Source organism: Nomascus leucogenys, chromosome 18, assembly GCF_006542625.1.
Source record: "Nomascus leucogenys isolate Asia chromosome 18, Asia_NLE_v1, whole genome shotgun sequence".
Lineage (NCBI taxonomy): Eukaryota > Metazoa > Chordata > Mammalia > Primates > Hylobatidae > Nomascus > Nomascus leucogenys.
In genome coordinates this window covers 101,018,797-101,037,243 of record NC_044398.1, presented here as the reverse complement: position 1 = coordinate 101,037,243, position 18,447 = coordinate 101,018,797, and the positions used below count along the sequence as shown (strand labels likewise).

Below are 18,447 nucleotides of genomic sequence, written 5' to 3'. Positions count from 1 at the left end.
CACACAAATGGTAGGCCACAGCTCAAATTGGCCTGGGAGCTGTGGTTAGCTGGCCATGGGACGGAGAGCTGAGGCCAGGGTCGGGAAAGCGATGTCCGTGTGGCTGTGGCCTTCCCTCCTCTGCAGCACCCCGTAGCTGTTGTGGGCAGAGCGGCCGTGTTGGCCTTTAGAGGCGCTGCACGGGTCCGCGGCTCCCCTGACCACTGTCTCTGTTACTGCAGCTCTGGCCAGGCTGCCGCACCTCTACAGGAACTTCGCTGCGGAGCAGTATGCCAGTGTGTTCGCCATCTCCCTGCCGTACACCAACCCCTCCAAGTGAGTGGTCGCCCCAGGCCCTGTGCCTCCCAGCCGTGGCTCCGGCCAGGCCTTGCAGCAGAAAGGCCTGGCAGCCTTTGTACCCAAGGCCTGAGCGCCTCGGTTTTATGCACTTCCTGCCCTGGGGATGTTTCCCTGCTGCCAGGATGGAGTGCCAGCCCCCTTCTCATCTCAGGTTTAATCAGTACATCGTGTGTCTGGCCCATCACGTCATAGCCATGTGGTTCATCAGGTGCCGCCTGCCCTTCCGGAAGGATTTCGTGCCTTTCATCACTAAGGTGGGCCAGGGCCGGCGCAGGCAGTGTCTCTTGGTGGGCCAGGGCTTGCTTTGCCCTTGGCTGTCCATGGTAGGGCAGAGTGACAGGCAAGCAGAGGGCAGTGGGAAGGTGTTTGGGGCTGTGCCTGTGGCGCTGGGCGCTCTGCTGGGCAGCCTGCAGGGGTTTGATGCACGGTGGGCGTTGAGAAGTGGGAGCTGGGTGCTGCCGCCTTGCCCCTAGCCTGCAGCTTGTCCCGGGCCAGGGGGCACCCGGCAGGCCTTTTGAGGGCCTCCACCCCCCATTGCCACCCCTCACTGTCTGGGCCTGTTCACTCTGCCAGGGCCTGCGGTCCAATGTCCTCTTGTCTTTTGATGACACCCCCGAGAAGGACAGCTTCAGGGCCCGGAGTACTAGTCTCAACGAGAGACCCAAGAGGTGCGGCCTGCGGGGTGTGCCTGGCGTCGGGGTGGGGTGGGGAGGGACATGGAGCTGTGGCCTGGCAGACGGTGCCTCCAAGTCAGTGAGTGGAAGTGGGTCCTGTGGCTGGGGGCCGAGGTGCCCTGGAGTATGTGAGGCAGGGCAGGACCTGCAGGGGCCGCTAACACCCCTCAGCCCCTCAGCAGGTTGGCCGTGGTGGCCTGCAGCGCAGTAGCACCGTGGCCTGGGTCCTGGCCGCTTGTGCCACAAGCACCTACTTGTGGAATTGGGGATTGGGGTGCAAGCTGTAGGCACCTGAGCCCCTCGAAGGAGCCGGACTTGTCTGGGGCTGCCCCCTCCTCTGCAGCCCCCAGCCTGCTGCTAGCTGGGGACTCTGCTTCATCGCCGCCGCCTTGCCAGATCGCAAAGAGCTGAGCTGGCCTCTGTGTCCTTGTTTGCATTTCATTTGAACGGCTTTCTCCTCCTGTCCCCCACCTTCCTGCCCAAGCTATTTTGGCTTTCCCTAGATGGGAATACGGCATTTTCCAGCGGGACCTCAACTTGGAAGCTGTTCTCTCCAGCCCCTGGGGGCCGGGGGCCAAGCTCGGCCATTACGGGCAGAGACTCCTTTCTGGGGTCTTGGTCTCTTTTCCTAGCAACCTTCAGGGCCTGGCCACTGAGGCCTCAGTGCCTCCTCGGTCAGAGCTGGGCGGTGCCTGCCTTCCGCGGGCGGGTGGGATTGCCTGGCCAGCACAGCCTGGAATCTGCCGTGGGGGTGACCCACACACGTTTAATTTGCACTGACGTTGTTTGTTTTGGTGTCATGCGTGAAGCCTTACTTGTTCTCAGTGATGTTTACCAGACGTATTATCATGCATTTTTGTTTTCTGTCTCTTCCCCGCTAACTGCCCTTTGGCATGGCTCTTTTGCTCATCTCACCCGCGGGATCTCTCCATCCTGACCCTGTGGCCTGGGACCTTTCCTCCTCACCCCTCCACTGGCTTGTTCTCCCCTTCCCGGGAGCTGGGCTCTCTGGGGCGTTGGGGCTCCTTCCTCACCCGATAGTCTGAGGATAGCCAGACCCCCCAAACAAGGCTTGAATAACTCTCCACCCGTGAAAGAATTCAAGGAGAGCTCTGCAGCCGAGGCCTTCCGGTGCCGCAGCATCAGTGTGTCTGAACATGTGGTCCGCAGGTAGCGGGACTGTCGGGTGGGGGGCACGGACCCTGGAGCTTGGCCCCGTGAGCACCTGGGTGGCAGTGCATGGGGCTGCTTGCATGACCTCATCGTCTGCCCGTGTCCTCTCTGGCCAGCCCAGGGGGAGCCGGTGACGAGGGGTGGAAAGGTTGCATTCTGTCCCAGGCCCTGTATGAGCACGGGCTGGCTGCACGCATCCCCAGGCCCCTCAGGGTGCCGCTCCGAGAGAGTCAGGCGTGCCGGGCAGCAGCCTCCCCAGGCTGTCCCCAAGGGCCGCAGTGCGGGTTGGGGGAGACACTGCTCCTGGTTTTGGCCTTTTCATATTCTCTAGGACGGATGTTTTTCCTTGGGCTTTCCTCTCACCAAGGTTTATTTTTTGTTGTAGCTGAAAGGGAAGAAGGGGCATTTGTGGAGGGTGCTGGGGTGGGGCAGCCTGGGAGGGCCAGGGTGGGGGCCAGGATCCCCCAGGGTGTGGCCTTAGTTGGTTCTCCCTGCAGTGTCCGGGTGCAAATGTGGGCTCTCGGGCTCTCGGCTGTCACCTGCCTGTGGGTCATCGCTGCTGGCACTGGCAGAGGGGATACCTGTCTCCTCCTGGAAGCCTCTTGCAGGCCAAGGGGTCCTGCGGCCCTGAGTCCATCCACATTCTCACGTCAGGCCGGCCTCTGCTGGGCGGGACTTGGCCAGGGGTTGGGGTGGTAGGGGTGCTTGACAAGGCTTAAAGCCATTTTCTAGCACATTCTGTATCATGAGCAAAATACTGCCTAGGGGCTATGAAATTTGTATCAGACTGAACCCCGTATAAGCCTCTTCCGTGTCACTGGGTGTGGAACTCAGCTGCCCGCCTGCCTGAGGGTGAGGGTGAAAGGCCACGCGGGGATCCCAGACCTCTGTGTGCTTGCCGGAGGCAGCCTGCGGGCAGAATGCAATCTGGGCCTGTCTGTCTGGCCTCCGCCTCTCTGCATGACTACACCGTTTCGCCACGAGGCCGTAACCTAGTGCTCCCGTGGGCTTCGGTGAGGGGGATGTCGGTCTCTCTAGCCTCCTGAGTCTGCTCCAACCAATAGGCCTGGTCTTCCCCACCCAGCGTCTCCCCGTTCTCTGGGACGATGTGGTCCACGTGATTCTCAAGCTGAGGCTCGCTGGGCCGCCCACGCCCTGTTGGGGTCTTTCCGAGCGAGGTCCTCGGCCGTGCATGCGTTGAGCTTTGGCCCCTTGGTGATAGGTGGCTCGGCCCGCCCTGCCTGGCACCCTGACCCTGGTCATGGCCTCTCCCTCCAGCAGGATACAGACGTCCCTCACCAGTGCCAGCTTGGGGTCTGCAGATGAGAACTCCGTGGCCCAGGCTGATGATAGCCTGAAAACCCTCCACCTGGAGCTCACGGAAACCTGTCTGGACATGATGGCTCGATACGTCTTCTCCAACTTCACGGCTGTCCCGAAGAGGTCCAGGCGGCACTCCGGGGCTGGGCGGGCCTTCGGGAGCCGAGGCGTCCGGGAGCTCCACGGGCGAGCTGGGTTTCATGCTCCCTGTCTTCTAGGTCTCCTGTGGGCGAGTTCCTCCTGGCGGGTGGCAGGACCAAAACCTGGCTGGTTGGGAACAAGCTTGTCACTGTGACAACAAGCGTGGGAACCGGGACCCGGTCGTTACTAGGCCTGGACTCGGGGGAGCTGCAGTCCGGCCCGGAGTCGAGGTGACTGCACCTTCCTTCCCTCCGCGCCTGCCAGCCTCGACACCGGATGTCCCGAGCCCAGGCCCACGTGGCACCCTGGGGACTGAGTCCACCCTGTGCGTGGGATTCTCTTCTCAGCTCCAGCCCCGGCGTGCATGTGAGACAGACAAAGGAGGCGCCGGCCAAGCTGGAGTCCCAGGCTGGGCAGCAGGTGTCCCGCGGGGCCCGGGACCGGGTCCGTTCCATGTCGGGTGAGCCTTGGCCCCAGCCACCTCCACACAGGCATCAGGGCTCCCTCAGTTGCTGCTGCTGGTTCCAGTGTTCAGGAAGGCCCTGAGCCCAGGGGCCGGGGTGGCTGGCTTCAGGCCCGGCCCATGCCCTGACCCTGCAGTGAGGCTTCCACAGCTCACCCCACAGCCGTGGAGTGGTGGAGTGTGGCCCGCTTGCTGCAGAGGGGCCTGCTCTGGGAGCTGCTGTTTTCTGCGGGTTTTCAGCCTGGCTCCGTCCTGGAGCCCCTCTCTGCTCCAGCGAGCTGTGGTCTGACTGCAGGACAGGTTCTGGGTCCCTCCCTGTGGCCCTGGGTCCACTGAGGCCAGCGCTGTGGTGGGCTGTGCCCCGAGGGCAGAGCTGCACCCTCTCTGGCTCCCTGTGGCACTAGCCTTCCAGGCCGGGGGCAGCATTTAGCTTTATCTGGTGGTTTGCATCAGGTAGCTGGTGGTCACCCGTCCTCTGCCTCCTCTTCAGGGGGCCATGGTCTTCGAGTTGGTGCCCTGGACGTGCCGGCCTCCCAGCTCCTGGGCAGTGCCACCTCTTCAGGACCACGGACTGTGCCAGCCGCGAAGCCTGAGAAGACCTCAGCTGGCACCCGGGTTCCTGTGCAGGAGAAGACGAACCTGGCGGCCTGTGTGCCCCTGCTGACCCAGGGCTGGGCGGAGATTCTGGTCCGGAGGCCCACAGGTACTGGATGGGGCTGGCGTGAGCCCCACCCCTCTGCCAGTCACCCACAGAGCTGTGCACACTCGGGCGATTGCAGACTTGGCCCTCTTGGGGCATTTTGGGGTAACTTTTTTTTTTCTTTCTTTTTTTTTTTTTTTTTGAGACAGAGTCTCGCTCTGTTGCCCAGGCTGGAGTGCAGTGGCGCGATCTCTGCTCACTGCGAGTTCCACCTCCCGGGTTCACGCCATTCTCCTGCCTCAGCCTCCCGAGTAGCTGGGACCACCGGCACCCGCCACCGCGCCCGGCCAGTTTTTTTGTATTTCTAGTAGAGATGGGGTTTCACCGTGTTAGCCAGGATGGTCTTGATCTCCTGACCTCGTGATCCGCCTGCCTCGGCCTCCCAAAGTGCTGGGATTACAGGCGTGAGCCACCGCGCTGGGCCATTTGGGGGTAACTTTTAAGTCTCCAGAGGTGAGCTGTGAGGGGCGATCCAGGTGGCCGAGATGGGGCAGGGGCCTGTGGCGAACCAAGTGGCTTCCACGGCAGAGTTGCCCTCCCCGCCTGGAGGCTGGAAGTCTGAGATCAAGGTGCTCCTCGGCAGGACGTGCTCCTCAGAGGCCTCAGTCCTTGGCATGCAGACGGTTTTTTCCCCATATCCTCACAGGGTCTTTCCTGGGTGTCTGCGTGTTAATCTCCTCTTAGGAGGAAACCAGTCGTGGCTTAGGGTCCACTCTGGTGCCTTGCTAGCCTTAATTACCTTTCTGAAACCCAGTCTCTGGAGACAGTCCTGTTCTGAGTTTCTGGGGTTGGGACTAAAGCACACCAACATGGGGGCACAGCTCAGCCTGTTCCCAGGGGCAAAGGGAGCCTCCACAGAGGCCCAGAGCCCGGGGCGCCTGGGTGTGCTGTGGCTGAGGGGTTCGAGGAGTAGGGTTTCCAGCCCTCGTGGAGGCCTTGGGTCCAGACTGTGAGGCTGTGGGCTGGAGGCTGCCGCTCCGAGGTGCCTGGCCGAGCCTGGTTTCGGGGCAGGGGCTGATCGGGGCAGCAGGGTGGGTGGCCGCCAGAGCAGCGCTGGCTCCGACATCGTGGTCCTGAGGATTGTGGGAGGGAGCATCGGCAAAGCCAGGGCCCAGGCCAGGAGGCCTCCCGGGGGGCCAGGGATGGGTAAGCGGAGGCGCTGGCCTCAGGCCAAAGGTGCTGCCGCCTCCGCAGGGAACACCAGCTGGCTGATGAGCCTGGAGAACCCGCTCAGCCCTTTCTCCTCGGACATCAACAACATGCCCCTGCAGGAACTGTCCAACGCCCTCATGGCGGCTGAGCGCTTCAAGGAGCACCGGGACACAGCTCTGTACAAGTCACTGTCGGTGCCGGCGGCCAGCACTGCCAAACCCCCTCCTCTGCCTCGCTCCAACACAGGTGAGTCGCATGGCAGACCTTGGCACGGGCTCTGCTCCCACTGGCCTGGTGCTCCTGGTGGTGGCGATGTGGCTCTTCTCTGCTGAGGGCGCGCACATGGCTGAGAGTGGTCCCTGGCCTGCCTCAGCACCATCGTCCTCCGGCGTTTGGGAGGAGGCTGACCCCTGGGAGGTGCCTGCCCCCTGGGAGGTGCCTGCCCTGCTCAGGAAGTTGGAGCTGGCAGCGTCAGAAGCAGTAGGGGGCCCTGTGGAGCCTCTGCCCAGCACCCTCCGTGGGGGTCCAGCACTGCGGGCTCCAGGTGGCTCTGCGGCAGCCTCCCTCCCTGCCTGGGCCCGGGGTTGGACCCCTGAGCCCGCCTGCGCACTCTCGGCCCCCACCCCACTCAGCACTATGCTTCTCACCAGACCCTCTGGCCCTTCCCTGTGGCTGCAGATGCACTTAGCGGCCTAGGACGTCTATTCACGGGAGGAGGGAGGCAGTGCCCTCCTCAGGTCTGCCCGAGCAGCTTGTAGTGCTGGGCCCCGTGCGTGCCCCTGCTGGCCGCTGGCCCTGCCCTCTCTCCTCTGCAGGCACGGGGCCTGTGCTCTCTGCTCGACCTGTGTGTAGCCCCTCCTCCTGCTGACGTGGCCGCACACGGGCTTCCCTTGCAGTGGCCTCTTTCTCCTCCCTGTACCAGTCCAGCTGCCAAGGACAGCTGCACAGGAGCGTTTCCTGGGCAGGTATTGGCGCGCCTCTCAAAGGGAAGCGGTTCGCTGCAGAGCGCCACTCTGCCTCATAGATGCTGTGCTCATCGCCTCATCCGCCCACCCCCATGGTCTGTCTGCCTCCATTGCCCTGGGGAGCAGGTCCCGACTCGCATGAGGACGTCTGTGCGGGACGCCTTGGCTTGGCCAGCGGGATCCCCTTGACTTGGTCCCTTTGTGGCTGAGCCCTGTCCCCGCGCTGTGCGAGCACTCCCGGCCCAGCTTCAGGCCTGCGGGGTGCGGGTGGCCTAAGTCTCCATGGTGACATCAGCTGAGCTGCAGACTCTGACGGGTGGCAGCTGTCGAGGGGGAAGCCCGCCCCTGGGCCTCTGCCGAGCTGGCCTTGCGCTGGCCCATGGTGGCTCCCCTGGCCTCTGGAACCCACAGATGGGGCTGCCTCATGTCCCAGGTTGACCAAGGGCCCTGCAGACCGACCTCTGCCTGTTGCCCCCAAGCGCTGGTGGGGAGTGCTGTGACCTGCATGGTGCTCCCCCGCCGGGTCTCCACGTGCAGACAGGAGCTGGTTTGGAAGGGCTGCGTGGGACGGGCCCTGGGGCAGCTGACTGCACGTGTGCAGGGCTGTGTGGGTGCCCCGGGGGCTGTGATGGTCCCCTCTGTTGCTGCTTCTACTTCCTCTCCCCCTGCCCTGACGTTGGCACAGGAAATGCTGCTTTGGGGCCTCCCACCATCTCTCTTTAGTGTCCCCAGCTGTGAGTCTGGCTTGGAGTTGGAGGGTGAGCCTCTGCTCTTTGGAGCAGGCTCCTAAGTCTGTTTGCAAACAGGGACTTCCCCCACGTCACGGAGTCTCCACTGCTTTCCTCGGTTACGGAGGGCTGGTTTCAGGCTCCCGCTCTTGCAGAGCTGAGGCCCGTCAGGCGGAGAGTGTCTTGCCTCTGCCTACCTGGAGGCACGGGTGGCTGCTGGTGGACACTAGGGTGGGCAGAGCCGATTGCCTGCCCAACCCCGGGAGCTCATGCAGGAGAGGCCTGTGTCAGGGTCACGCCCAGGCCCTCCCAGCGTCCTCCCTGCCCGCTCGGTGGATGGCAGCAGTAAGCAGAGCCCTGGGGAGGCTCCGCAGGGCTGCTGTCCCTCTGCTCAGGAGAAGGCTGGTTCTCGGAGGCCACGTCAGCGCCAGGGCCTGGCCCAGCCCCACATCCAGCAGCCCCGTCTGTGTCCTCCCAGACTCCGCCGTGGTCATGGAGGAGGGAAGTCCTGGCGAGGTTCCTGTGCCAGTGGAGTCCCCGGGGTTGGAGGACTTTGAGGCAGCGCTAGGCATGGACAGGCGCATGGATGCCTACAGCAGGGTGAGTGTGGCTCAGAACCTGGACCCTCCTGAGCTCGGGGGGTTCCTTCGGGGAGGCAGGGCTCTGCGTGCTTGTGCCTGCACCCGGGGAACTGGCTCTGTGAACTTGGGTGAGATGTTCTTCCACATCCCTCGTGCACAGACGGTCTGCACTTCCCAGCCTTCCACCTGGGCTGGCCCTGGCTGCTGGGCAGCCCGTGGTCTCAGGGGATGCTGATACGTTTGCTCACGCAGTGTGGGGCACAGCTGGTGGCAGTGCTGCTGCGTCACGGGCGGGGGCCATAGCTTGGTGCTCGGGCTGGTCTGTGGCCCTGAGACAGAGGACAGAGAGGGCCTCGCTGCCTCCAGGTCAACCCCAGGTGGGCTCGAGGGCGCCACCTGATGGGGGTTCTCTTCGGGATGCTCCTTTCTAGTCATCCTCAGTCTCCAGCCAGGAGGAGAAGTCACTCCACGCGGAGGAGCTGGTTGCCAGGGGCATCCCCATTGAGCGAGCCGTCTCCTCGGAGGGTGGCCGGCCCTCTGTGGACCTCTCCTTCCAGCCCTCGCAGCCCCTGAGCAAGTCCAGCTCCTCTCCCGAGCTGCAGAGCCTGCAGGACATCCTCGGGGACCCTGGGGACAAGGCCGACGTGGGCCGACTGAGCCCTGAGGTTAAGGCCCGGTCACAGTCAGGGACCCTGGACGGGGAAAGTGCTGCCTGGTCAGCCTCAGGCGAAGACAGTCGGGGCCAGCCCGAGGGTCCCTTGCCTTCCAGCTCCCCCCGCTCGCCCAGTGGCCTCCGGCCCCGAGGTTACACCATCTCCGACTCGGCCCCATCACGCAGGGGCAAGAGGGTAGAGAAGGATGCCTTTAAGAGCAGAGCCACAGCCTCCAATGCAGAGAAAGTGCCGGGCATCAACCCCAGGTGGGCCTTTTGCTTCCGGGCGGGGCTCCTGACACCCGTCCTGCGGGAACCTGGTGCCTCAGTTGCCCCAGGCTGAGCAGGCTGGGGTAGGGTCCTTGTGGCCTGTGCCCTAAGGCTGGCCGGAGCCCGTGGGAGGGCAGTGGAGTGGGAGATGGCCTGGCTCTGTGTTCCTCCCTGTGGGCTGTGGCTGCCCTGGCCAGGCCCTCACCTGGGTGCCCACCGTCCCCTCCCTGTGCAGTTTCGTGTTCCTGCAGCTCTACCATTCCCCCTTCTTTGGCGACGAGTCAAACAAGCCAATCCTGCTGCCCAATGAGGTAGGCGTGGCCTCCCTCTCCTGCAGTCTGCTGGAGCTGTGTGGCTCGCGTGAATGGTGGGGGGCCCAGCTCTGCTGCTCAGAGCTCTGGCTTGCAGAGGGCTCTGGCCTCAGCTCCCTGTGGCAGCCTGCCGTGGCCGGCCTGGGTGGGGTGGCCTCCCGTGGACGGGCATCTGGGGCTCAGGCAGGGTTCTGTGTGCCACAGTCACAGTCCTTCGAGCGGTCGGTGCAGCTCCTCGACCAGATCCCATCATACGACACCCACAAGATCGCCGTCCTGTATGTTGGAGAAGGCCAGGTGAGGCTGCGGGGCTGGCGTAGGTGCCTGGACAGGGCCAGCTGGGCCTCAGCCTGCAGGGGGTGGGAGTCTGGGACCCCCACGCCCCACAGAGCTCAACATTGCTGGGTCCCCTAGAGCATGAAGTGCTCATTGAGCTCCATGCCAGGTGCTGTTCTGAGTGCTGGGGACCCAGGCATGAGTGACAGGTCAGCGTGTGAGCACCCGGCACACCAAGGAGTGGGAAGGACCGGGCGGGTGGCACTGGTCGCAGGGCTGGGGAGGGCACTGTTGGTCAGTGAGCTGACAGCTGAGCGGTGAGGGAGCGGGCGGGGGAGCCTGCATAAGGGGTGGGGGCATCCCGCACACCCGCAGCAGGTGCAGAGGCCGGGGCCACCCTACCCAGCTTGAGCGCTGGTGCTGGGCGACCACGGGAGCTGACAGGGTAGGCAGCCTCAGCAGCCTTCATCCCAAGGGAAAGGGCAGGGCCTGGGCTGCTTCTGAGCAGAGGGCATATGGCCTGACTCAGCCGAGTCAGTGAGTCCGTCCTGCTGTGTGGCTCATGGAGGTGGGTGGTGATGGTTCCTGTGGGAGTGGGGTAGGCCCCTGGGGACAGGCTGCTGAGGGCCCAGGGCCCGGGGTGTGCTTTGAGTGTGGAGCTCCCCGATGTTGCTGGCCGGGCGCACACGGGGCTGAGGGAAGAGAGGGAGTCAAGGATGACACCCGGTGTCTGGCCTGGGTGGCTGCTGGAATGGATGGTCCTGTCTGCCTCAGGGATCAGAGTGGGGCACCCCCACCCTCTGCAGGGCAGGGCCCAGCCAGGGAGTGATGCCACCCTGCCTCTCCCCTCTCCCCACAGAGCAACAGCGAGCTCGCCATCCTGTCCAACGAGCATGGCTCCTACAGGTACACGGAGTTCCTGACGGGCCTGGGCCGGCTCATCGAGCTGAAGGACTGCCAGCCGGACAAGGTGTACCTGGGAGGCCTGGATGTGTGTGGTGAGGACGGCCAGTTCACCTACTGCTGGCACGATGACATCATGCAAGGTATGGCCTGGCCCCCACCTGCTCCTGCTGCCCCAGGCCTCAGGGCACGGCTCCCATCCAGTCCTGCTACCCACGCCCTGGGGCATGGCCCCGGCACCACCTGCTCCAGCTCCCCATGTCTCAGGTTCTAAGCTTAACAGCATGGGCATGGAGGCAGTGATGGGGCTGGTGGCTTTGCGTCCCGAAGCCCTGTCCCTGGGGAGAGCCGAGGGCCCCTGGCCAGACACCAGAGGACGTGGCCTCCGCAGGACCCCACAGCCCCTGGAGGAATCAGGAGGTGCCCCAGTGCAAGGCACAGAGGGCCTCAGCACTGGCCCGACAAACCCATCTGGCCCTGCTCACCCTCAGCCATCTTCCACATCGCCACCCTGATGCCCACCAAGGACGTGGACAAGCACCGCTGCGACAAGAAGCGCCACCTGGGCAACGATTTTGTGTCCATTGTCTACAATGACTCCGGCGAGGACTTTAAGCTCGGCACCATCAAGGTGAGTGAGGGGCTGTGAGGCTGGGCCCCAGGCAGGTGCCCACTGCTGTGTCCTGGGTTGGTGGCGGGTCCTTCTCCCTGAGCTTCGGTCACGAGGAACATGAGGAGAAGGCCGCATTGCTCAGGGCCCCATGGGCACGAGCTTCAACCCGAGCCTGAGTTTCATCATCTGTGCCATGGAGCCTGTGGCCCCTGCTGCTGAGTTTTTCTCAGGAGTAACTGGCAAGTGCAGACTGGGTGTGCTGGGTGGGCAGTGTAGTTGGTGCTTCCTGCCTGGCACGGCCCTTGGGCCCCCACAATCTCCCCAGTGGCAGCTGTCAGGCTGCTCGCTTGGTTATTGCCATGCACCACTAGGCAGCAACCAGTGTCACCCTCTTCCTGGAGGTGGGCTGGGTCGGCCAGTGTCACACAGTGTGGTTCCAGTGAGCCCCAGCATGGCGGGGAGAGCTGGCATGGCCCAGGCAGGGCAGGTGGGCTGGAGGCCTCACTCCAAGGGCCCCAGGATGCTGAGGCAGCCACTGAACCAAAACCCCGGGGCTGCCAGTCAGAGTCCAGGAGAGGCAGGAGCATAGAGGAGGGTGGGCTCTGCCAGATGCCAAGACGACCAGTTGGGGGCCACCTGGGAGGCTGAGGAGGGTGTGGTGGTGCTGAGATGGGGTGCACGGCACACTTCATGGCTGGGTGGACAGATTTGGATGTGTGGCTGCAGACACCCTGGGGGGCCCAGTGAGTGGAGGTGCCCTGGGCTGTGGCTGCAGCATATGCGGGTGCTGGGCCCAGATGTGCAGGGGGCTTGGCCTGGGGGAGGCCAGACAAACACAGCCCCGCTGCCGGAGGGGAAAGTTCAGGGGCAGATGCCGCCCATGGCGCTGACAGGCATCTAGCAGTGCAACCAGGCAGTGGCCGAGCATAGCCTTCAGCACATGCTGTGTGCGGGGACGACCCCTTGTCTTGTCTGGGCAGGGCCAGTTCAACTTTGTCCACGTGATCGTCACCCCGCTGGACTACGAGTGCAACCTGGTGTCCCTGCAGTGCAGGAAAGGTAGGGCCAGGTGGGGCCTGGTAGCATGGAAAGGTAGGGCCGGGTGGGGCCCTGCAGTGCAGGAAAGGTAGGGCTGGGTGGAGCCTGGCAGCGTGGCGCCAAGGGCCCTGGGCCTGGCATGACCACCAAGTCTCCCCAGACATGGAGGGCCTTGTGGACACCAGCGTGGCCAAGATCGTGTCTGACCGCAACCTGCCCTTCGTGGCCCGCCAGATGGCCCTGCACGCAAATGTGAGTGGGGATGGGTCCAGGCGTGAGCTGGTGGGACAGGCCAAGGTGCCACCTGATAGTGAGTTCACCCCCTGCCTACGTCCCCAGATGGCCTCACAGGTACACCATAGCCGCTCTAACCCCACCGACATCTACCCCTCCAAGTGGATTGCCCGGCTCCGCCACATTAAGAGGCTCCGCCAGCGGGTAGGGAAGATGGGGCTCCCTCCGCGGGGTGTGCTGGCTGCCCAGGCCGTGGGGCGGGTGTGTGGGCAGAGCAGTTGCCACGCCTCCCAGACTTGCTGCCCAAGCTGCCTCTACCTTCAGATCTGCGAGGAAGCCGCCTACTCCAACCCCAGCCTGCCTCTGGTGCACCCCCCGTCCCACACCAAAGCCCCTGCACAGACTCCAGCCGAGCCCACACCTGGCTATGAGATGGGCCAGCGGAAGCGCCTCATCTCCTCCGTGGAGGACTTCACCGAGTTTGTGTGAGGCCAGGGCCCTCCCTGCTGCGCTGGCCTTGGACGGTACTGCGTGTCAGTGAAATAAAGTCCTGGCCCCAGTGCACAGACAGGCGAGACTGCAGTCAGACAGCTCTTTTATTGACTTTGTCTGCTTGGTGCGGGGGTGGGGGGGGGTGTCGAGGCTCTAGCAGCGGCCGTGCCCACAGATGTGGTACACAGAAGCAGGCGCAGCCAGCTCCGAGGGCCTTGGGGCTGCCTGGGCCACACGCACGCGCACACACACATGCACACACGCTCACCTTCCTCCACCCTGGGAGCCAGCCCCCAGGAGGAGTCTTTTCCTCTAACCACCCTGGGGTCCTCTGACATGCCTAGTCCTGCTCCTCACCCAGACCCGATGCCAGCAGGCCTGGGTGCTGCTCTCTTGCTACCTGGCCTGGGGCAAGGGAGGATGACAAGGCCTCTGGGGTGATGAGAGTGCCTGACAGACAGACAGCTGTGCCCCCAGCACCGGCCCAAGGCCATGCTCGCATCCAAGCAGCAGCCAGGCTGCCGTAACCCCGCCACACCTACCAAGCGCAGACAGGTGTTGGGGGAGGCCAGCTCTGGGCGCAGGCCCCTCAGCCCTAGTGAAAATAGTGACATACAAAAATATATACATTTTAACACCATATAAATTACTGACACAACACACACAGTGAGACGGTGCAGGGAGTACGGTAGGAACGGGAGAGGTAATAACTTAGGGGCAGGGTGGCGGCAGTGCAGGCTAACCCTCCCTGAAGCCAGCAGCCTTAGCAATGGGGGACATCTGCCCAGGGGGTGGGGCCGGGCACAGCCCGCTGTACCTGAGGACTCGGGGAAATAAATTAGCATCTCAGAGGCTGGAAACCGTCCAATACTGCTGTGTCCTCCCCATGGGAGCCGGGGAGGGGACCCTGGGTCCTGGTTGGCCACACAGCCTCTTTAAAGTGCTGAAGCCCACAGGCAGACAAGACGCCCCTGCCTGCTCTCTGGGGAACCTGCGTGCAGCCATTCGGCCTGGCCAGAGGCCTTGAAGGTGGCAGAAGGTAATACTGAGCGGTGTCCACTCTGACTCCACAGCCCACCCCCGCCAGGGAGGGGGCCTAAGTGCTGCTGGGGTGGACCTTGTTCTTGGCCCGCAGGGGTGTCCTGCTGGGGCCAGTGGCCAGGTCCACACCCCGACTGGCCCGGGCAAGGCGGCTGGGCAGGGCTGGCCGCAGGCCCAGGGACAGGCCACGGGAAGGTCCAGCGGGGGCCCGGCTGCTCCTGCGGCCTTGCAGGCTGTGCAGCTGCTGCTCCAGCTGGTAAGACGTCCTCTGTGGCCTGGTTGAGTCGGTCAAACTGGGTGAGCAGGGCCTCGAACACGGCTTGGAGGCGCGAGGGCTCGGGCTCACTCCTTGTCCCCAGCCGGCCCAGGCTCACGCTCAGCCCATCCAGCTGGCTGGAGGAGGTGGAGGGGTGTGAGGCATCGGAGCCAGCGCTGGGTGGGGGCACATCCGGGGATACCTTGGAGCCCCTGGAGGAGCGGGAGGGCAGCGGCTCCATCCCTTCAAAGCGGACTTTGTGGCGGAACTGGGGGCGGCACAGGGGCTCAGTCAGTCCGGCTGCACCCTGGGCAGAGCCCAGGGCGTGTCCCTCTCCCCCCCACTGGGCCGTACCCACCTCCTTGACCTTGCTGAGGCCCATCCAGAGGCGCAGCCTGCGCAGGAACAACTCCACCATCTCGTAGTCCTGGGGCTCCCAGGCCGGCCGGTACAGCTCTCCACGCAGGGCGTGGTAGCGCCAGCGGAGAATAACAGCCCCCAGCCGTAGGGCGCCCCACAGCCGCAGCGCCCAGAGCCCCACACACAGCAGGGGTGACAGGTCCCAGGACTCGGCAGGACACAGGGGAGAGAGCCCGGACCCAGGCACAGCACCAACAGGGCCTGGGCCACGCTCCAGAGGGAGTCCACACAGGAGGACACGAGCTGCGGGGAAGGTGGCACCAGTGAGGACGTGCAGCTGAGCTGAGCTAAGACGCCCTCCCCGCCGCGCAGTCACCTACCAGGACGGCCAGCTGGGCGTAGGCTACCCCGAGCACCACCAGGCCCAAGGTGACCCCCAGGAGCTCTGGCAGAGCTCGGCATAATGTCTTGCCAAAGACGGACCACTGGCGCACGAAGCGTAGCTGCTGGGCAGCCTGCGGACGAGAAATCTGTCCGCTTGCAGCCCTGGGGTCTGCGCCCAGCCCCGCGCCCACCGGCCCAGCCCTCACCTTGACCAAAAGCAGGAAGAGCAGCGAGGCCGCCAGGCCACGGGCTGCAGAGCTCAGCTGCGCCACCTGGTCGAAGCTAGTGAACCGGCGCGGGCGGCCGCGCACGAAGCGGGTCCACTGGCGGTCGGCGGCACCCAGCTGGGCGAGGCGTACCAGTGCCGTGGCCGCCGTCAGCGCCACCAGCAGCCACCGTGCCCAGGCTTTGGGCTGCAGCACGCGCCAGCGCCCTTCCCTGTGCCAAGTACGGGCCTCGGCCACGGCGAAGTGCAGCGCGAATAGCAGCAGGCACACCTGTGGGGGTCGGGGTCAGGAGGGCGGGCGGGGCGCTGCGAAGACGGGACCCTGCGGGGGGGGGGGGGTAGGACCCTGCGGGGGGTAGGACCCTGCGGGGGGCGGGGCCCTGCGGGGGGGGGGGGTGGGACACTGCTGGGGCGGGGCCCTGCGGCGGGTGGGACGCCGCGAGGGGGTGGGACGCTGCGGGTGGGAGAAGCGGGGTCTGGCCGGGGACGCGTACCGAGGTGAGTAGTGGCAGCGAGAGGCCCGCGCTGAGGCGGCGCATTGCAAAGGGGCGCACGCTGAGGGCGGCCAGGGCACGGCCGGCCGCTGGGAACTCGAGGCGGCAGCGTGACGGCGGCATGCAGCCCCACGGCCGGGCTGTAGCGAGTGAGCTCCACAAACACAGCGCGGCTCCTGCGCAGAGGGTGCGGGTCAGTGGGAGTGGGTGGCAGGGCGGGAGCTGCGGCGACCGCGCAGTGCAGGCGTGGTTGAGGGCTGTGGAAGCCGCCTAGGCCAGCGGAGGCCGGAGGAGTGAGGGTGGGCTCTTGGCTGGTAACTGCAGCCACCCCGGAGAAGGCAGGGGGGAGCTCCCACCTGTTGTCCAGCCAGTTGTGAAGCTGCAGGAAGCGCAGCCGGTCGCGGCTCTCCTCCAGGCTCAGGCCCAGCTCCTGCACGTAGCCCCCACTATCATACACGGCACAGGAGCCCCAGGACCACGCCCTGCAGGAGAGGGGTGGCGTTGGTGCTGCACCCCAGCCCTTCCCACACGCCGGAGCCAGGCTAGTCAGGAGGTCAGGGCACTCCTGGAGAACTACTCCCTTGCCCTTGGCACAGACGCCTGGGGCCCTCGCTCTGCTCACCCCAGCAGATCCGGCGCAGAATAGGCCCATGTCCCCGAGCCATTGTGAGGACTCTCCCAGCCAACGTCGTAATCGCTGGTGCTGAAGCCTCCCGCGGCCGAGCACGTGTGGACCCTGGGTCCAGGAGGGTCTGGGCACAGTGCTGAAACAGAGCCCCAGGCCGGGGCCAGGGCGTCATCAAAACCCAATGGGAGTGTTTCCTGCTGGCCAGCTCGCCTGAGCGCTGGTTCGGCGCCACCCCAGGGAACCCTCCAGCAGCCATCAATTAGACAACGTTACCATCTCTTATATACAGAGAAGGAAACTGTGGTGTTAAGAGGGCAAAGGTCACACAGCTAGGGAGCAGGGCTGATGCCAGAGCTCCGCTGAAGGCTGCTCTCCGAACAAGAGGAACGATTTAAGTCTCGGGGCACGCCCTGCCAGCTCACCTTCCTGCAGCCGCACCTGCCGCAGCCGTGGGGGCCCCAGCTCTGGGCTAGACTGGTTCCCGTGGACGTAGGGCAGCAGCACATGGGCCATCCATGGCCAGAGCTCCTCAGACCTGCCACAGCATCAGACACAGTCACACGCTCCAGCGCCTACTACCCCACGCCCGCCTGCAGTGAGCGGCCGCCAGAGACCCAGGGAACATGGCTCCCACTGCCCTGCTGGCCACGGCTAGACCTGGGCTTCTCAGCCTTATCCTGGGGACGTTCTGGGGCAGACAGTTGTCTGTCATGGGCCCGTCCTGTGCACTGCAAGACGCGGAGCTGTGCCCCTCGCCTCTGCCCACTGATGCCAGCAACACCTGCCTCCAGTTCTGGCAGCCACAAAGGTACCTACACATTTCCACATGTCCCCTAGGGTCTGGCTGGACTAAAGGCAAAACCAAGCCCAGAAGACAGACGAGTGCACCGGATGCTCGTACCGCGTGATGGCCAGGAAGGCCCGGCTGTGCAGCTCCTGCTTGATGGCGCTCTGCAGACGGTAGGCATGCCCATGGCATGAGGCATCCCCATAGCTGGCCAGCAGGGGCACCAGCAGAAAAAGCATGTACACCAGGAGGCTCTGGTGGACGGGGGGCCCTGTGGTCAGCCTGGCCCCAGCCCACAGTGACCGCAGGGCTTTGGCAATGGCTGGGGCCCCCATGGCTACGGCAGGTGTGGCTGCAGGAAGGTGAGCTGGCAAGCGGGCGCCCCAAGACTCTACCTGGCCACGGTAATGGCAGCACACACCCTGCCTGGAACCCCACCCGGGGGCAAGACACACAGGCCACTGCAGCGGCACTTAGGGGACTTCAGGGCCAGGCAGGAGTGGGCATTGGAGCTAGGCCCTGGCAGGGACTAGGGCAGCAGGGGGGCGTGGGTAGGAGGAGACCGGGCAAAGGCTGCAGAGCATTGAACCCCTAAGAGCCGTCTGAGGTGAGGAAAGGGGGACGGGAGTGTCCTGCGTGCATGGGTGGGAGGTGGGAGACAAGAGACCGAGGTGGCAGGCGCACAGGGCGCACCCGGGCTCACCCGCAGCTGCCATGTAGCCTCTTGACCTTGCGGGCTTCCTCCTTGGCCAGGAAGAGTGCAAAGCCGTGGGGGGCCGTACGCGGGGCACACGTGCGCTCACGGGCGTCACAGCCGGGCTCTCCACCAGGGTGTCATCTTCATCAGGGTGCAACCGCTTGGCCACCAGTGAGAAGTACAGGGCTTCCAGCAAGACCTGGGAAAGGGGTGGCTTCAGAGGGGTCCCCCGTGATGGAGGTCTGCAGCCTACCCGTGGCAGCCCCCTCACCTTCAGCGGCTCCCAGCCGAGGAATGAGGCCAGGAAGCTGGCGCTGCTGGACAGGAGCCACGCAACACTCACGCCTGGGGGGAAGCCGGCACCCACCCACCCTGAGACAGCCACAGCCACAGCCACCAGGAGCAGGCTGAGCCCGTGGGCCAGGGAGGCACACCAGGCCGGCAGCAGGCGCTTCCGCAGACCCTCCACCAGTCCTGGGGAAGCAGAGACAGACCTGTGAGAGGCAGCTCACAGGGAGGGGCTGGGGGCATCCCGGGGCTACACAAGCG

At 64.8% G+C, this 18,447-nt stretch overlaps 2 protein-coding genes across 13 annotated transcripts in view; one reads left to right on the top strand and one right to left on the bottom strand.

Annotated features, from left to right (window-relative positions):
* Window positions 1–13,680, top strand: part of LOC115831278 (tuberin) — a 42,093-nt gene extending 28,413 nt beyond the window's left edge. For 2 of the 10 annotated variants that reach the window (XM_030798945.1, XM_030798946.1), the window contains exons 23-42: window positions 222–315; window positions 491–593; window positions 913–1,007; window positions 2,055–2,183; window positions 3,465–3,629; window positions 3,725–3,877; window positions 3,995–4,107; window positions 4,601–4,813; window positions 6,005–6,208; window positions 6,859–6,927; window positions 8,134–8,255; window positions 8,668–9,155; window positions 9,394–9,469; window positions 9,674–9,766; window positions 10,605–10,791; window positions 11,140–11,279; window positions 12,242–12,320; window positions 12,460–12,551; window positions 12,639–12,737; window positions 12,858–13,103. In XM_030798945.1, coding sequence (XP_030654805.1) covers window positions 222–315; window positions 491–593; window positions 913–1,007; window positions 2,055–2,183; window positions 3,465–3,629; window positions 3,725–3,877; window positions 3,995–4,107; window positions 4,601–4,813; window positions 6,005–6,208; window positions 6,859–6,927; window positions 8,134–8,255; window positions 8,668–9,155; window positions 9,394–9,469; window positions 9,674–9,766; window positions 10,605–10,791; window positions 11,140–11,279; window positions 12,242–12,320; window positions 12,460–12,551; window positions 12,639–12,737; window positions 12,858–13,022 — 2,879 coding nt within the window. In that variant the 3' untranslated portion in view covers window positions 13,023–13,103. Of the gene's footprint in view, window positions 1–221; window positions 316–490; window positions 594–912; window positions 1,008–2,054; window positions 2,184–3,464; window positions 3,630–3,724; window positions 3,878–3,994; window positions 4,108–4,600; window positions 4,814–6,004; window positions 6,209–6,858; window positions 6,928–8,133; window positions 8,256–8,667; window positions 9,156–9,393; window positions 9,470–9,673; window positions 9,767–10,604; window positions 10,792–11,139; window positions 11,280–12,241; window positions 12,321–12,459; window positions 12,552–12,638; window positions 12,738–12,857 lie in introns of all 10 variants that reach the window. The other 8 variants (XR_004026801.1, XM_030798947.1, XR_004026800.1 and 5 more) reach the window with 8 other exon arrangements.
* Window positions 13,112–17,552, bottom strand: LOC115831279 (polycystin-1-like). Of its 3 annotated transcripts, XM_030798955.1 has the most exons (8): window positions 17,316–17,552; window positions 16,837–16,949; window positions 16,409–16,550; window positions 16,143–16,268; window positions 15,787–15,962; window positions 15,273–15,563; window positions 15,063–15,197; window positions 14,845–14,985 (listed from the first exon to the last, which is right to left on the bottom strand). In XM_030798955.1, exons 1-6 carry the CDS (start codon window positions 17,534–17,536, stop codon window positions 15,349–15,351), a joined length of 993 nt encoding a protein of 330 aa, XP_030654815.1. In that variant the 5' UTR covers window positions 17,537–17,552; the 3' UTR covers window positions 14,845–14,985; window positions 15,063–15,197; window positions 15,273–15,348. The 3 variants fall into 3 exon arrangements, with proteins under 3 accessions (XP_030654813.1, XP_030654814.1, XP_030654815.1); XM_030798953.1 differs by lacking the exons at window positions 16,409–16,550; window positions 16,837–16,949; window positions 17,316–17,552 and adding an exon at window positions 13,112–14,534 and having other exon boundaries at window positions 14,681–14,985; window positions 16,143–16,253; XM_030798954.1 differs by lacking the exons at window positions 16,409–16,550; window positions 16,837–16,949; window positions 17,316–17,552 and adding an exon at window positions 14,082–14,590 and having other exon boundaries at window positions 14,681–14,985; window positions 16,143–16,253.
* Window positions 17,553–18,447: the final 895 nt, after the last annotated feature.

Bases quoted from the DNA above. Each gene is read 5' to 3' on its own strand.
- LOC115831279 (XM_030798953.1), bottom strand. From the start codon at position 15,909: ATGCCGCCGTCACGCTGCCGCCTCGAGTTCCCAGCGGCCGGCCGTGCC. The intron at 15,564-15,786 runs GTACGCGTCCCC...CGACCCCCACAG, and splicing joins CGCTGCCACTACTCACCTCG to GTGTGCCTGCTGCTATTCGC. The intron at 14,986-15,062 runs GTAGGTGACTGC...CCTTCCCCGCAG, and splicing joins ACGCCCAGCTGGCCGTCCTG to CTCGTGTCCTCCTGTGTGGA.